Here is an 18,134-nt window from a genome sequence, read left to right on the forward strand (position 1 = left end):
CTTGAATGTTTTAACTGTCTTTGGTGTCTTGAGATGAGCAAAAAGTAACATTTTTAGTAGCAATCCAATAGTAGCAGCAGCTGAAGTAAGCGCTGATATTTTTCATGTGCCATTTTGATTATATCTTAAAGCAAACACAGCCTACACACTATTAAATAAATAATGGTTAGAGATAAAACAGCAGCAATCATTGTAACTCTCCTCTGACACTGTACAATCTCTTTGTGTTACTGGTTTGGGTTATGGTTTATAGTATAATTTAATTTTCAGATGGAGAGCAGGGGCCAATGTAAGTCTATAGATGTACTATTAAAAAAATATGATGCTCAAACGATGAACCATATCATAATTTGTTTGGGATTGACTACACAATCATATCATGCTGGTTCTCTTATGGCTTATAGTAATTTCAAATAACAACAATAACATCTTTGCAGCTGAATAATGGTCTCACTTTCTGAAACTAATGAGAAAAAATCATTTAACTTTTTACATGTGCTGACAGAGGAGGTGCTAAACTTTGTCAGCTGTTGTTTCATTTGGATAGGTACAGTAATTATTACAGATAAGTACATATATAAACCAGGTCAAAATATCTGCAACCTGACACTAAAAGGCAAATTTAACTGTATGTTGTGATGTCATGTGAACACAACATATTCTCTTATTGTAATCAGCAATATAAATCTTAGACAATGACCTACACCAGGGTCAAATTCAGGCCCTCCAAACGATTTGATCCGGTGCCCATCTCCCAAATATTAAAAAAAATAATTTTCCTTTTGTTTATTGATTTCATTTTGGTTCCGTCCCAGTTTATTTCTGGTTAAGACCTAGTTGGTATTAATCTAGAATAATTCTAGCTCGGTACTGGTTTGGCATTTTCAAGTTTTTTTTTCTACTCATCTTTATTTATCTTTATTTATTTAAGAGAGCCTAATGAGCTCTTTCTCATGAACACACCGTTAAAATACAAACTAAATTTTGGTAGAGCAAAGTGGGTAAAAGCTTTTGTATCTTTTTGTATTTTTCATTTTATTCAAAAATTAAAGTTATCTCATTATTGAAACAGATCTAGATATTTTGAGCAACTCCAAATTGTGTTAAGCTGAACAGCCCTGACCAACCAAACATTCTTCCAAGAGCTCAACACTCCCTAAGTTCTCTCACTCCATCTAGTCATTTGTACTCCCCTGTCTTCTCTTGTCATTTCAGAACTTTCAAATGTGTCTATGTTAAATATCTCACTCCTGGTATCCTGATTTCTGCTTGGGTTTCTTGCCTCCTCTGTCCCTGGCTGTTCCTCCACATCTGCATATGCCCCTGTCTGTTCCTTCCTTAAGACCTGCAATAAGAAAAAGGCTTGATATAAAATACAAAATACAAAGGCAATATTTTTCGGTCTTTTAATTTAAAATAATAATGTTAGTGTAGCACATAGTTACTCACAAAAAAAGCAGCAAATGTTTACATAAAAACATACATTCAGAATAATTCATTATCAATTATTAAATACAGACAACCACCACTGGACAATGCAGAATAAACCAGTAAGCCACTACTAAGCAAACAATCGTACATGATATTGCTGGCGCTTTGTGCTTTTGAGAACTTTTACAAGTTTAAATTTGAAAACGTCAATGTGTAGATTTTATAAATGGTCTAAGAAACAACATCCATTTTGCCAACACACAAAAAACTCAGTGCTTCATAAAACGTGTTAGGGATTGCTTTGGCAGAATTTGTTATAATTCTTACATACATTGCATTAGTCCAGAAGCTGCCGTCCAAAAGCCATCAGTCATTCAAATATGAACCTCACAAACTCACTGTTGGTCAATAATTGAGACAGAAATGAAAGGGCGCTGAAGACAGCTGGCAGTGTACGAGTTGATATGTAGCGCTTTCACTGTCACCATACCCTGATCTAATACCATCACTAAAAGACATACAAAACAAAAGTACAAAAATACTACAGTTGAAAAAGAAATAAACAGCACATAATTAAACACATGAACAGTGACAAATCTTTGGAAACAAAACAAACAAAAACAATGTATTAAACATCTGCACATTTTGAAGGCATAATTATCTATTTTCTGCAGAGAGGAAAAGAAAATATAATTCATATATGCTGTCACCATGTGCTCCTCAGAGGGCTGTTTCACACACTCATAATTTGAAAAAAGTATGGTTAACTGTTCATACTGTTTCAAATATTTCATTAGTAGTATTAATAGCATGCTTAGAAATCCTAATCAGCTGCTCACTCTCAGTAAGCAGTCTCTGAGGAGCATATGTATAAGAGCATCAATAATCTTTAAATAGTGTCTATATTTGAAGTCAAGTCAAATGTAGAATCAGAATGCTTCAGTTTCACTGACATCTTTACATCTAAACATATTTATTTACAAACTACCTTTCTGAATATTCACACTACATCAATATACAGTTATACATATCATAAATACATACACACATCACACTGTGTTAAAGAAAGTACATTCCATCATGTGATGGTGATGAGACAAAAATCCACACACACACAAAAAGAAACAAGTTTTGCCATGATCCATCTGGCCACATGGGGGCAGCCTCCATAGCAGTAGGTACTACAGTACAGGAAGGCTCAGGAGATGCAGTGAATCACTGAACTGTGACTCTCTCCCACTTCAACTAATGGAGCCCAATCTAAAAGTGCAGTTCACTAGCTTAAATAAATCTTGATACAGGTGAAACCAAGAGCTTCAGACGCAGCTGTTTCATTCTTACAATATTAACCTCCTCAAATTTTACCAAGCCCAGCCCTTCCATACTGTACCTCTCCTATGGAAACTCTGCTTAACAGAAATTCAAACAAAACAAAGACCAGAGCTGGTCCAAAACAGTGTTTGGCTACATCTAAAGTACAGGACAACACTGAGTACAGAGGATACTGGAGGGTGTACTGAAGGGTGTGGAGGAATCATCCCTGTAGTGTGCTTATGTAGGTCCCCTGGTCCTGGGGTCCAATGTGTGGTGTAGTGTGCGTGTAGGAGGGTTCACTCAGAGCATCCCATCGAGGTTCTTCTCAGCACTCTGCTTGTCCTTGCTGGTGCTGCTGTCTGAGGGGCTGTATTTGTTGTGGTAATCTCTCAGGATAGTCACAACGTCATGGTGACCAAAATGCACGGCTTCGTCCATAGGAGTGTTGCCCCACCTGGAACAAGTAAAGTAGTAATGCCCAATTGCCCATACTGGCAGCACACAAACCAACAGCACACATGGGTGGACTGCCGCAGTGCATTTGTTTTACATTTGTACACAGAAGGACTCGTCCCTGTCCCACAAGGAAACCCTTTTGTCCTCTGGACAAACAGCCCATCAACACTCACTATTAGGGTCCTGGAAATGCTTAGGGGTGGCAAAAGTGGGTGGGACTGGGTTAGTAGCATTTTGCATGTGAGCAGGCTGAGGTTTATCTGAACGTGCATCTTTTTTAAAGCGCTAAGAGATGATTGAGCTGTGGCTCCATGTTATGATCAATGTAAAGGTGCAGAATGAGTGAGAGAGGAGTAGGACGTACCTGTCTTTGGGCACCGGGTTGACCTTACAGGCCTCCAGTAGGAAGCGCACTACCTCAGCATGACCTAAAACGCACACATGCACATGCAGAGTTTACATGTGCACCTAGCTGACTGCATTCATGTATTTATTCATTTAAGTATAATTTTATTTTTTATATTTATTTTTACATAAAATGTAAGTCATTGTTTAAATTGTCATCTTTATTCACTGTGGTAGCAACAAATGAAAAATACTTATTTCTACTAATACTTAAGGCTTGAAAGTGTACCTTCTGCTGCGGCCACATGTAGAGCTGTTCTGGAGTCATAGTCCCTCTGCTCCATGTCCATGGAAGACAGGGCAAACCTGCACCACCACAAAACATACCATAAAATCACACTGTGCATTAACTGTCTGCATTACTTCCAGTTGATGAATACCTCCTTAGAGCAGACACATCTCCAGTGTAGGCAGCAAACAGTAAGTTAATGACAGACTTTACCTAAGACCAAAGAGGAAACATGTTCAAATGCAATACAACATTTTACTCACTATTTTTATCTACACTATAAAATACATAGCATAGCAGAGTCTTTAAATGCTCCAAAAAAATGTGGCTTAATCTCACCCTCTGGTCCCCTCCCTCTCGTCGAGGATCCAACTTCTTTGCAAAGTGTCTTAGATTGTCATAGTTATGGAAGTTACAAAGAGAAACGAGGTCCTAAAAATAAAAAAAAGATGACTTAACATAAAATGAAGTGTAACTCATACTCAATGTGAACAAATATTTATGGTTAAACTAAATAGACCCAGACAAACATTAGTATTTGGAAAAGAGTGTTCTCCTCCAGTGTAATCTCAAAAAGCCATGAGTAAGCTGATGAGATTGTTGCAGAGGAGAATTAGTTTTAGCACCAGCTACCAAATCCCAGCCTACTGCACAAGGCTACGACCTGTTAAGATGCTGTAATGTATACACATTTGTTTCCTAAATACTTTATTATGAGCTTTCTAATACAGGTCTACAATATTCAAACTTCTTTACCGTGCAGAACTGGATGCCCCTCACACTGTTGCCCAGTTTGTCCAGAGGAGGAGACCAGCACATGATGCCCATGACATTTGGAACTACCAGCAGGATCCCACCAGCCACCCCGGATTTAGCGGGCAGTCCCACCTGTGAGAGGACGCTGTATGACTACCTCATATCACTTAACAACATGGAGCTCAGTCAGAAGGACACTCACATGGAAGGCAAACTGCCCTGAGAAGTCGTACATGCCACAGGAGTGCATCAGGCTCAGAGTGTTCCTCACCGCCTCCGGGCTCAGCACACGCTCTCCTGTGATTGGACAGAAGCCGCCGTTGGCCAGTGTGGCCGCCATGACGCTGGCACTCTCACAGGTCACCTCAATGGAGCACAGCTGGGGGCAAGACAAAACACATATGTAAGGCCACCTTAAAGAGAAACTGTATCAACACATGTGGATGGTGTCTCAAGCAATGTCTGAAGGATTTACCTGGAAGTAGAAGTCCAGAATCGATGTCATGTCTGTGCCCTCTGGAAAACACTGCAAAAAGATTCATTTTCCTAAGTAAAGGTGCTATATGTAGTTTGGCTGTGTTAATTCCATTCCATAATTCTATAGCAACTTGTGCCAATTGTTACCTTTTTCTCTTTCAGGTAGTAGCCGATGGCAAAGTTTCTGTCTCCAGACTCCCGCTCTGACTGGAACCTGGGACACAAGAGCACAGTGACAGACTGTTTAAAGCACTACAGACCTGCTGTGCTGCAGTAAGATTTATGTTTTTCTGGAATTTCCCCACTGCGGGACTAATAAAAGCATATCTTATCTTATCTTATGTATTGTGAGGGGGGAAAGGCTCCAACTCACGTGGCATTGCTGAAGCCCACATACTCGTTTCCAGCCAGTTTGTTCATGAAGTTCATAACCTGTAAATGCAGACAAAATAAAACCAGCAACTTCATACAACTCCTTTATTAAGTTTACAGAAACATGTATGGGTCTCACAAACAGTGTGTACTTACATAATCAAACTTCTCTGCGTTACTGGCCCCTTGCTGAAAAACAAACAGCAGAGCAGTCTTAAAGGTAACATACACAATGGCCTGTCATGATTATACTACTGTACTATCATAAGCACTATAGTACATCTACACATTACACTTCTACAAACAGAGACTTACATTATAACTATTACAGAGATTTTCAAATGATTACAATTAGATCAACATAAAGACCGTTATTGAACCCATTCATGAGATCAGATGGATTAGAATTAAAGGTGTGCTGGCTGGAGATGAGGAGGTGAAATCAAAATGTTAATTCCCCCAAGAAATACAAAATAAATAAATCAGAGAAATCATTTGTCTACTGTTATTCAGTAGGGTGCACTACTCATTAAAACTCTATCACTGTGGGGGAGATTGGGGCTCAAAATACATACATACAGTATAATAAACACTCAACTTTTTTGCATGTTTTTAAATGTAACAAAGAACACAAACTATGACTTAACTCTGGTCATTAATACCATTAAAACTTATAAAATGTAATTAGAAGGACGTACACTTGTACATGTATCTGATTAGGTTAGAAATATTATACTGGGCCAACACAACGCTGATAGATATAATCCAATTGGGAAAAATGAAGTATGGTTTTGGAGACACTTTGAGTTGAGTGTACTGTTTATATCCATAAACAGTGTTGGAGAATGCGAGTGATTAAAGAGCCAGTGAAGGCTAAAGCTGGTTACAGTCCAGACCAAAAGAGGGAAAAGGATTAAAAAAGGAAATTACCAACGTCATTGACCTGTTGATGTGGTCATAATTTCCCACAGATCCTAATGCTGGAAGATATGCAACAACACATCAAACCACACAACGAGCCTTTAAATGGTACATCAGAAACAGGAAAAGGCTTGACTGGAAAAGAGCAGGGCACATGCACAGAGCCCTGAGGGACACCATGTTAAATCCCTCATCCCTCAAATACTATTATAGAATAATGGAACTTCTCAAAAACCGACTTGTAATATAAATCACAGAGTCACCTAACATGTGTTTCCATTGCTGATTTTTACATCTTATAACATCTGCTATATAATTTTAAGATAATAAAGCAAAAACTTAATTGTAGCTCTAAAACAGAGGTTCCCAAAGTAGGGATCGGGACCCCCAGGGTCACGTGGCTCATGAGCTCATGAGGGGACTTACAAGATATAATTTTAAAACTATGTCACTGTATAAATTTAAATATTTAAATATATACACTATATTTTTGTGGAAATAGGTCAGTTAACACAATAAACTATTAAATACAATTAAACTTGACATTTTGCAAACTAAAATTGTTAGATATTAATTTTATTTTGCACTGGGGGTCACTTGCATAGTTATTTGAAGGGTCCCGGCCTGAAGTATGGGAACCCCTGCTCTAAAACAATGAGCTAACTCAAACATAAATCGATTACTAAAACATAATAGAAGACTTAACACAAGCCTAATTTTCCTTTGAATGTGCTACATTGTATTACTCCTGTCACTGTAGCACAGTACAGTCTAATGAACCCGATAGTCATAACCAAATCCTTTCAGTAGATGGTGCTGTTGTGTTTGAGAATATAAAGCGAAGAGCTCTGAAGGACATGCAGGACACTGGTGCAGGTAGCAGAACAGTTTGGCTCATAATCTGTAAAAGTGATGTATTTAACCGGACGTCACCTCCACCCACACGCTGCACTCAGCCCCACAAATCCCCTCACATGATTATCTATGGACCTTAATCTGCTGCATTCACTAAGATGCATCACACAAGTTTGATTTCAGTATCAAGTTTTTTTTTCTGTCACCAGTCAGCACATATTCTGTGCCAATCTATGTTTTACTTTCAACAGTCACAAAGGATTCTTTAGGCAGTTGTTTACTCTTTTGTACTGGATTTAAAGCAAAGTAAACATACCTTTATGAGGGAGGTGCAGACAATAGCTCCAGCATTAACCATTGGGTTGTGTGGTTTATCTGTGGAGCACAAAAAATTTGCAGAAAATTCAGATTCCCTCTTTCACAATGACTCCTGTAGTTGAAATAAAAAACGGTGGATCACACACCATCTTCATTGAGGAAGAGCTTGTTGAAGCGCAGACCACTGGGCTCTTTGCCGATGAAGCGGTGGACATACTCTGTGCCGTGGTCATGGACAGCGATGGCATATTTTAAAGGTTTCACACACGACTGAAGACAGAAGGGAACTTTGGTGTCGCCAACTGTGTGTCTAAATAACAGGCATACAATTTTTTTTAAAGATATTAACTAGTATAAAGTAGTATGACAAATATGAGATATTAGAGAAATTTACCACAATTTTGTACAACACCAGGGGCTAGGTATAATGAACAAGTAGCTTACAGATGTAATTGGTATTTTGAATAAAATTTTACTATTGTATTTTTTACTTTCTCTGAAAGGTAACTTTTGAGTCCATCTTTTACCTCTTAACTTGTTTTGGTGTAGAGATCAACTCAAAATTACTAATTAGATCCATATCATATACTCTTATTTAATTCAGGTTTATTTGTTAACTGAAAGGTCATCGGTTCAGTTCAACTAACACAGGCCAGTGAGAAAATGAGACCACTACACTATGCTAGGCTGTCTGCTAGCGACAGCCTGCTAGCGTCTGCTACCAGATCCATCTGGACCTAAGAAGAGTTAAAAATCTGAGCGTACCTCTGTCCATCCACAGTACACAGAGCCACAGCCCACAGGTCTGGGCTGAAGCGGGCCAACTGGGGAATGTAATCTGCTACCTGAGGACAGATACACAAAGTGAAACAGAGGAGACACAAGAGCCAGTGCTACACCAGCAGAGGTGAGTCTGACCTGTCCTCCTGACAGGTTCTTGGCGTTATCGTACAGCTCATCAATGTGTGCACAGAAAGGCTGGAAGTCTGGAATGACAAACTTCTTCCTGAAGGCTTGGGTCAGCAGGACTATGTTGCTCTGAACACATCTACAACAAGAGTTATCACATATATAGATTACTGATGATTAATATCAACAAAATGGCAAATTCAGAATAAAGTTTTAGCTTTATTTTAAAATGTGTTATGTATTATTGCTGGGCCCTACTTAAATATGAGTGCAACTAGTTGCGTGAGCTCTGTTATACAGATGGTACATTCCCAAAGCAATAGAGGCTGAAACATGATGATCATATCAATGCCTAATCTGAAGTGACGATATGAGCTGGTAGTTTGTGTGTTGGTAGAATGTATGAAGCCTCTAATCCCTGACCCTGTGCCAGGGGGGTCACATGACCAGCTTTATAAATAGTGCAGGAGCGGATGTGATGGAGCACGGCCAGACGCCGCACTGGGGCTGAGAGCACATTTGTTTTACACAGACATGTCACTGCTGTTCACTGAGACATGGAGCCAAACTGTCATGACCATATAAAGTGATGCTAAAGATGATTTTAATATTTCACAAACACTCACAAATGGTCTTAACCGTTCAGACTCTGTGTGACAAATGTACACCAGTTGTGTAAACAAAAAGGGAGGGGTGAAGTGAACATACTTCTTGAAGAGGTGTCGGTCCAGAGCTCCATCTGACGTGGTCTTCACAGTCACCTTGAGCATCTCCATACATTCTTTGAGTCGAGGGTCTCCAGTTCTCAGCCCAGTGGACTTAAGAGCCTGTACAAAGACACAACCATGAACCAGTGTCCTCTCATGTCAGACACAGATCAATATAACAGTGTGTGACAATAACAAGAGTACAAGAGCATGTCAATATAAACAGGCATGTCACAACTGGACCATGTGTGCTGCTGGCTCATGTTTGCAGACTCACGGTGGTGAACTTATGCGCTGGGATCTTCTCCTGTCCCTCTGCGATGGTGTAGAAGAGCAGGTCCTCCAGGCTGGGCAGGATGCCAGCCTTCCTTCGCCTGCAGCACATACACACACAGGAAGGCATGAGTGAGACTGAGAGGACACAGGACACAGTACTAAGGTAAAGTCCTCAGGAAGGGCTGAGTCACTGTTAGGACACACTTACACTGGCCAACAGCTGGACTGTAACTATGCTGATAAATTTAAACAGCATAACATCTATGGGTGATGCAGTAGTTACAACTCAAATTTAGTGATTCAGTGATTTCTTTTTTCTGTTTCTTGGATTTTGCGATTGGTGCGTTTTATAAGACAGTTCTCAACATTTTTACAAATTCTGCCAATGGGCCATTGTAACATTTATTGCGTACTCAGAATTCCAGACAGAAGTGTTTTGACTTATTAGTACTCATTTAAATCGTAGTATAGCAGCAACTGTTAAGTAAAATGACTCAAGCCATAATTGCACAATAAACGGAGTGAGGCATAGTCCAATAATATAATGTTGTGTGCTGTAAGCTGACCCTGTGTATGAGGTCAACACTATTCCTGTGTCAGATTCTTCGGGCTGGAATTCTCAGCAGCTTCACTCTGAGCTGTCTTCAGGAGGTTAGTGCTCTGGACACTCGCGGAGACGCTCGGCTGTTAGAAGAGAGCTGTGTGCTTATACTCAAACTTACCTGCATTGCATCATGGGACACTAAGTAAATATGTAAGCAATCTCTAAGGTTCAAGAGCACTTCTACAGTAATTACAGGTATGTTTAATGAAGTCAGATGGAGCAGGTCCCTCTCTGGAAATGAAGACATGAGTGAGTGTGTAGCCTCCAGCTCCATCAGAATCTCACACTGGGCATAAGGAGTCCTGTGCACTGTTAAAGTGGCACAGTTACATGCTGCCAGGGCGAACATGGTGACAACACAACCATTCACTCTTGGTTGGCTATGGGTACATGAAAGAAGGCTAGGGAAGCAGGACACACACATGCAGTTTGACACATCCCAGAGCTGCCCCATGATCGTATCTATTTAGCTGAATTTATTTCTGATTTTGCTATGAAATGGTCCTGCTAAAAGATCCAGTGAAGTGTTTCTGATGGGAGCTGTGGGCTGGGACAGGAGGTGCAACTGCTGGTGAGGGCAGCAGAGGGTTAAAGGTCAGACGTCAAAGGTGCAGGTGAAGCAGAGGCTCTGGAGAGACAGCTCAGCACAGTCAAGGAGGTGTCAGCGCTACTTCTACTGGAGACATTTACATCACTACAGAGAAATCAAAACATACTTACAAAGGCAAAGCATAGTAGACCAACAACAGGAACAGAACACAGGAATAAACGCACATTAGTAAGAGAGGTACAAATACAAGCAGGCTTTATCAGTGCACAGTGCTGCTACAAATCCTCACAAGGGCTTATTACCGCATCCATATGAATGTATGAACGTTTTATTAAACAATTAGAAAACATATCCGAAGCACTTTTCCATGAAGGGCACCTCAAAAAACTTAATTTTAACTTTATTTGGGACACAGGGAGATGCCCGTCACTTGACCTCAGTGGATAGTGTTCTAGCTTACTAGTTTATCTTTCAAGTTATGTTACAGATGATATTTACATTACATATTTACATTCTCATATTGCATCATAAGCCATTAGTGCTAATAATAAGAAATACTAAATGGTCATTATTTTAGTGCATGTACAGCTGTAGTTCATGGGGAGACAGATGGCGGACTTTAATGTAGCTGCACAACACTAGACTGGACTCTCCAGTGTCAGTAAGTGAAGGGAATGACATGTGGTGCAGTGGTACACAACTGTGCTTATTCAGAGGACCTCTGCATTTTATATAATACATTTAATAGTATTTTTCAATATCAAGTATTTTTCACAACATTCCATGTAGAAGAAATAGATTATGCAAATTAACTGTTTCCTATATTGTATAACAATAATGACACAGGTAATAACTCATGTGATACCACATGCTTAGTGCTTACTGTGAAGTTTAGCATAATAATGCCATCAGTGGTGTGAAAGGGATTGTGCTGACATGTGTTCTGACTTAAAGTGTGTGAAGTGCTGAGTTTCCAGATGTCAGGACCGTAGCACATCCTGCACGGATGTGGAGCTGCGGTGATAGAGCTTTGCCTGTTCTCTGACTCATGAGCTGGGGGCTGTGCAGAGGCTGGCTCTGTGCCAGCACGTTTTCATGTGGAATCAGGACAAACTGCAGTGGGAGGAGAACTGCGATTTGAGTGTTATCCAGTCTAAAAGAAGGCCTTATTAAGCAGAGTACAGCCCCCACACCTCCTGCAGACACTGGGCTCCTCATCACAGCAGCAGGACTACTGCAGACAGCTACACATAATCATACAGTTATTACATCCATGTGAGAAGAGAGTGTAAAGAGAGCACTCTCTGCTGACAAAAAACAGCAGTTATAGGTTAAACACTTCATTATGATTGGTTAAAGTTAAATATTGCACAATAAAATTAATCAGCTCACACTGCCACGATGCCTTAATAAAGCTATTACACTGGAACAGCTTTATAAAGGCAACGTGACAGAGGCAGTCAAAAGGTTGACCCTGAATCTGACTGAACTGTCCAGTTGGACAAGAGAGACACAGAGTTTTGTTAGTGAGTTTCTTCCTCTCGTTGATCCCGGGCACAGGATGAGGAGCAGATGAGTATAATCAAAGTTGTCAGAGGACAAAGGTCAACCTACGTCACGCGCTGCCGTGACGCCTCGAGCTGTGCACGCGCCGTACCGGACGTGCGCACTCAGAGAAATCACGACAGTCCACGCGCCCATGTTCCCGCCACACACCGCATGCACCGCATGCACCGCAGCTGTGTACGGTTTGCTCGGGGATGTTTATCCCTTATACAAGTCAGGACAGCCTGCTACACCCTACTCTGCCAGCTGGTGCGCCGTTAGCAGCTTGAGTGATGCTAGATGAATAATTAAACAGTAAAGACACTTTAGCTAGAATAGATACAAACCCTTATCTTTGTAACGATCTAATCTAAGTATCAAAGTATATGCACAGAGTCAGACATGTTGTTCCGACATTGCATCTCTGCAAAGTTAACAGTTCTCTCTAAGAGCATAGCCATGCCAGCCGGTGTCACTGGTCACTTACTCCGTGGACTGGTTGGTCGCTTCATTTGGACCGTCTCCCTTGGAGCTGAAGCTTCTTACGACGTGTTTCGCAGTGGGCTGCTGCTGAAGCCTTCGCCACCCGGCGCTGGGCCTTCTGTTCGGTGCATTTCCATTCAGAGCTGCGGTGCTAATGCTAAAGCTACGGCTAAAGCTACAGCTAAAGCTGGAGGCTGGAGCAGGTACCGCAGTGACCGCGGCTATCCTACCTGTCGGGCCTTTGAGCTGGCTTTGAAACAACTCCTTTAGCGCTAACGTAGACCGAATATGTAACATTTCAAGCCTTTAAATGACTGGTCTATATACAGTAACTATTTCGCCTCTCTTTTCAGCAGTTGTAAAGTTGGGGCCGGCGGTACTGATGCTGCAGCGCTCCGGTAGAATAACGGTTTCACTGTACAAACACTGGACGTGCTCACTGGAGACTCACAACCAACCTTTACCATACGCGCTCAGGGATTGGACGACAGCAGCGCGTACCTGAGCCTGATTGGTCAGCTGGCCTGTCAATCACCGGCACTGCCTTGCCTTACCAGTGTAGAGGTCGTTTTCTCTTCTCCATCACACCCATTCGGAAACAACAGTATGAGCTACGGTAGGTATAGTAAAAAAGAGTCATTTAGGCACTTCAATATTTATTAGAAGATTGTCAGAAGCAATTCACGTTTTTCAAAATCTCCAGTGAATTGTTGTGGGCTAAGTTAATGATGACTGTATTTTTTTATAATTTATAATTAAATTTATAAATTAAAAAAAAAATATATAAGTAGGCTATTTTGGGACAACTGTAGATGTAGTATTTCAACTTTTACATGTTGCACAAAATGCTGCACTTAATCTCTTATTTTTTTCTATCTAGATTATAGGCCTATGTTAATTATAGGCTATATTTTAAATGAATAACACACACCATTACAGTTCCCAGAGATACGTATACTGAACCATGCTTGAGTCTTAAAGCAAGAGCATAAAGCTTTAGACATAATGCTTGTCAGCGAGGAAAAGGATGCAGAGGCAAAGGGTTAGGGGCTGTGGAAACTAATACTGTTGTAGTTATCCTGCTCTGACGCCTTGTGGTCATCTTTAGTTACTACAGTGCTTGCACATTTTCCACTCAGCAGATGGCAGACTCCTAGCACTGGCTGTGTGTCTGCCCTGCGATGATTCTACAGCTAACCATCCTTTTATTACCACAAAGAAAAATGTCTTTGTATGTTAAAAATGTGTTTTCTGCATCCTGCTAGCAAAATGCGTACACAAAATTATTCAAAAAGTGCTTTACAGAACAAGAAAGACTCGCAGTACAAACAAATAAATAAATGAAAACATACATAATCATAACAAAATTTACTTTAAAAGGGAGGGGTCCAGAGTAAAAACCTTTCAGTCACATGCACAGCAAACAAAACCGTTTTGAGTAGAAGCCTGTCTCAATAAGTAACAATAGAAATACACAACAGTTGTTTCCAATATCATGTAAAGTACTGTAATATCCATACTATTGCAATATTTTATGCAATTATTTCAAGTCATATTGTAGACAAAACTAAGTTACAATCCAAATTAAGGACTTAGTAAGGAAAATACATTAAATCTGCCTTTTTTCATTTAAAAACAGCTAATATTTTGTCAGGGCAGTGAGTCCTGTCTCACATCTAAAAGAAAACTTTATCTGCATAGAAATGAAATGCTGACTCTCCATGTTTAGTTCTGACTCCCCCAGCCCCTCCAGGACTGGTTTAGGCAGCATACCTTTGATTTTTTTGCAGTGTTTTAGATGTTAAAAAGCTGCTGATGGGCTGTTAAATTACAAGTCCATTATTACCTCTAGACTTCTAGCCTGATTTGAAGTTTTTAGAGAGAGAGACTGGAGGTGAGTGCTGACACTGACAGAGTTTAGCTGGAGAAAGTTGGTTTGCATTTACACACACTGATACGTTGATTGCGATGACAGAGTGAATTCACTGGTTTTTCAATTGTACTTGCATAGTTTTATTTACTTTTCTTTTCTAGTTTTGTTAATTTGGACTATTTCTGTAACAATATTTTTAACCATACTCATACATAAATATTTGTTTTATACTCTGATCCTAAAGTTGCTCTGAGCCCCATAATTCTTTGTGTTTTTTGCTCAGAGAGAGCTCTTTGCAGGGTGGTGAGGCCATAATTCACCCACGCCCACACCTTCTCACAAGCCGTCAGCTTCCTGCTCCTTTCAGATCCCGCCCACGCTCCCAACGGCTGCCTCCCGCCCACCAGCCCGGGATCCGCCCACCTCCCCCCCTCGTCGCCATGGAAACACATCACCATCATCATCAGCAGTGACTGGAGGTGGGTACGGACAGGCCACTGAGCACAGCACTCGCTTCACCCACGCCATTTTTGGACAGGAGAAATCCCCCAGTCAAAGAGAAAAGAGGGACTATATTTTTGCAGACTTATGGGGTGGTGTTGCGGACAGCCATTGGCAAAAAGTCGACATTTCTTAGTTTTGAAAGGTATCCAGAAACTTTGATTTGCACGATAAGTTTATCACTATGACCACTGGTAGTAATAGCAATAAACACTATGAATAAACAATCAGAGCCTATAATAATCCTTACTAAATGAATCAAAGAGGTAGATAGAGGGAGATATTTGCTGAAGAAGTTGCTGCATATCAAATATTTTCTAGTTTTATATAGTTGCTAGTTACTAGACCTATTATAAAAGCATCTTTATTGCATAGTCTAGTGCAGTGTTTAGTTGCACACATTTCTTTATAAATCTGACACTGTAAAACTAATTCAAACAGATTAAATAAATTAAGGATTATTTAAATATTTTTATTATTACAGGAATACTTTCTCAGAGGTTAAAATAAATATATATAAAAAAATACTTCTGGTATGTATAGTCTGAATAACCCCCACATAAAAATAGACTGCTTGTGTTTACATAATTAGCATTAGCATATGTGAGTAATATCAAGCCATTTTGCCAAAATCAGGGACTTCCTATTATTCTTAACAGACCAAATTGTATAGATCAACTTTAATGTCAGTGCCAGACCATCAGCAACTGTGTCCATCAACTTTAATAAGACTAAAAACATGACAAATTATCTTTAGCACAGTTATTATTATATGTTGCTATTTCTGCCTCTGTTAGCACTAGCTGTTAGCCGTTAGCCACAGTTCCAGGGGGAGTAGCTGTGTTCTTGCTGGTTGGGGAGGGCTGAGACCATAACTGAGGAACACACACACACACACACAAGCATGAGGGGACCTGCGTCACTCTGACTCACTTCACTTTCACAATGTGTTCAAGTGACGCTCATGCAAATGGATTAGCTAGCCACCATCTCTCCCTTCAACTCAACTTTTCCACATAGGGGTACATTCCAAACCTTGAGATCATGACATAGTAATAAATATATACATGCACAATATTGGGAAAACAAAGTGCCATGGCTGTACTGCTGTATGCATATTATATATACTGCAATATTTTTTACTCAATAATAATTTCAGTGTATATAGGCATGTCTAATTTTGCAAGTCAGACTGTCAAAAATACAAACTTAAAGAGTCCATATTACACACTTGTTAAAATCTATATTACAATATTGTTTTCTCATGAAAACATACCTGAAGTTTTTATTTTATTCACACATGTCTAACACACAAACCCTGTGTATTTAGGCTGAGTTCTTCTCTCAAATAGAAAATATGCGGTTCCACTTTGTGTGTCGTGGTAATACAGCAATTTCTCCAATGTATTTTTAAACTCCATACACCCTCACTAGAATCATTTGGATAATTTAAGACCTGAAATTGCCCATCTCTACTGAACAAGCAGTAAAATGTAGCTGTTAACTTAAAAACTACACTTCATGACATCACAAGGTGGAACAGAGCATTTTGAGCTTAGGACATGTAGACAGACTAATAATAAAGGGCTACTCAGCCACGTTTGAAATGAAATAGAACACGACTCTGGGTATTTATTTGATAAGGGAACAGCATTCTAACATGTTTTAAAGCTCACAAGAGTCAATTTTGTATAATATAGAACCTTTAAAATCTGCCTATTTAATTTTTTTTTCATTAAGAAAACAGCAAATTTCTGAGAATGTTATTGCAATATATTTAGTTTGTTCTGAAATATTACTTTTGCAATTTATGATGCACCTCTAGTAGCCTGTAGTAGCCTTGACATAAAAGAGGTATATGAATTAGATTTAGTCAGATGTAGTTTGTATTGGAAATATTTGCACCACGTATTTTTAGGCTAACAAATGCATGCTAAGGACTTAATGCAGGAAAATGTGGTTACGCCCATGACAAGAAAGGCATAAAACATAAATGACAAAATCAAAAAGTCCTCTTTATCATGTGACAGGTTGATTAAGATAGCTGACTTTGGATTCCCCTGGATTTCATGAAAATAAATGACTAACATACAGTAGGATTTCTTACAGTGATTCAGCAATTAACACCCACCCGTTAACACTACTGTGCGCTGTAACCTCATCACTGATTACTCAGCTAATCCCACTAGTGTCCAATGTGTCTCAACTTGTCTTCTCATTTCTCTGGTAAACTCTACATAGCATGGTTGTTCTGCAGGTCCATCCCACACACTATACATTTTAAATATATATATAAAGGTTCTATATTACCAAAATAGACTCTGAGCTTTAAGCCATGTTGTAATGTTGTTACTTCCTCAAAAACATACCTGGATTTGTGCTTTGTGTCACACATGTTTGAGTAACTCTTTATTAGTCTGTCAACAAAGCTCAAAATGCTCTGTTCCACCTTGTGATGTCATGCAGTGGTAGTTTTCAGGTCAACTGCTACCTTTTACCTTTAGTTCAGTAGAGATTGGAAACTGCGGGGCTGAAATAGACTACGGAACTCTAATTATCATTAGGCACTTTTACAATGTCAATTACCTGCCTTTGTGTTTGTCCAATATATGTGATGTGTTTGTGTGGCATTGTATGTATGTATGGCGTTTTTCTCTGTGTTTTTGACTGTGAAGACAAATTTCCCCTCGGGGACAATAAAGTAACTAACTAACTAACTAAATTATCCAAATGATTCTAGTGAAAGTGTATGGAGGTTTAAAACACAGTAGAGCACTTTCAGTATTACCACATGACATCACAAGGTGGAAACAAGGGTGTTTTCTATTTGAAAGAAGAACTCATCTTAAATTTGCAGGGCTTGTGTGTTAAACATGTGTGAATGAAACAAAACACAACTCCAGGTATATTTTTAATGAGGAAACAACATTATACCATAGATCAGAAAATAGTGTAATATGGGCCGTGTAAATATTGTCTTAAGAAAACCTAAATCTTGTGTGTAATGCTTAGGGATGGTGCAGTATGTTGTTTTCTTCCAGTCCCATTATATGAAAAAGTCCCTTGATAATGGCAATGTTAGCACTGATATAATGTACCTCCCTATTCAAGCTACATCACCGTTCTTCATAGTGTCTTTAATGCAAACTTAC

The 18,134-nt window shown here is 39.6% G+C and overlaps 1 protein-coding gene across 4 annotated transcripts; it reads right to left on the reverse strand.

The window, feature by feature from the left end:
* Nucleotides 1–1,390: 1,390 nt before the first annotated feature.
* glsa (glutaminase a) lies at nucleotides 1,391–13,049 on the reverse strand. 4 transcript variants are annotated; one of them, XM_033979256.2, is made up of 18 exons: nucleotides 12,613–13,049; nucleotides 9,428–9,524; nucleotides 9,152–9,270; nucleotides 8,453–8,582; nucleotides 8,300–8,379; nucleotides 7,681–7,844; nucleotides 7,533–7,591; nucleotides 5,597–5,629; nucleotides 5,442–5,500; nucleotides 5,216–5,282; nucleotides 5,067–5,117; nucleotides 4,794–4,970; nucleotides 4,592–4,723; nucleotides 4,175–4,267; nucleotides 3,987–4,048; nucleotides 3,836–3,912; nucleotides 3,566–3,629; nucleotides 1,391–3,199 (listed from the first exon to the last, which is right to left on the reverse strand). In XM_033979256.2, the coding sequence occupies exons 1-18, from the start codon at nucleotides 12,903–12,905 to the stop codon at nucleotides 3,046–3,048; spliced, it is 1,911 nt and encodes a 636-aa protein (XP_033835147.1). In that variant the 5' UTR covers nucleotides 12,906–13,049; the 3' UTR covers nucleotides 1,391–3,045. The 4 variants fall into 4 exon arrangements, with proteins under 4 accessions (XP_033835147.1, XP_033835157.1, XP_033835165.1 ...); XM_033979266.2 differs by having other exon boundaries at nucleotides 9,428–9,518; nucleotides 12,613–13,030; XM_033979274.2 differs by lacking the exon at nucleotides 12,613–13,049 and adding an exon at nucleotides 10,751–12,274.
* Between the last annotated feature and the right edge of the window lie 5,085 nt (nucleotides 13,050–18,134).

The sequence above is a fragment of the Periophthalmus magnuspinnatus genome, chromosome 2 (genome assembly GCF_009829125.3).
Source record: "Periophthalmus magnuspinnatus isolate fPerMag1 chromosome 2, fPerMag1.2.pri, whole genome shotgun sequence".
In the NCBI taxonomy this organism is placed as follows: Eukaryota; Metazoa; Chordata; class Actinopteri; order Gobiiformes; family Gobiidae; genus Periophthalmus; species Periophthalmus magnuspinnatus.

Bases quoted from the DNA above. Each gene is read 5' to 3' on its own strand.
- glsa (XM_033979256.2), bottom strand. From the start codon at position 12,905: ATGTTACATATTCGGTCTACGTTAGCGCTAAAGGAGTTGTTTCAAAGC. The intron at 5,118-5,215 runs GTAACAATTGGC...ATCTTTTTGCAG, and splicing joins ACTACCTGAAAGAGAAAAAG to TGTTTTCCAGAGGGCACAGA. The intron at 4,724-4,793 runs GTGAGTGTCCTT...GTCCTCTCACAG, and splicing joins CAGGGCAGTTTGCCTTCCAT to GTGGGACTGCCCGCTAAATC.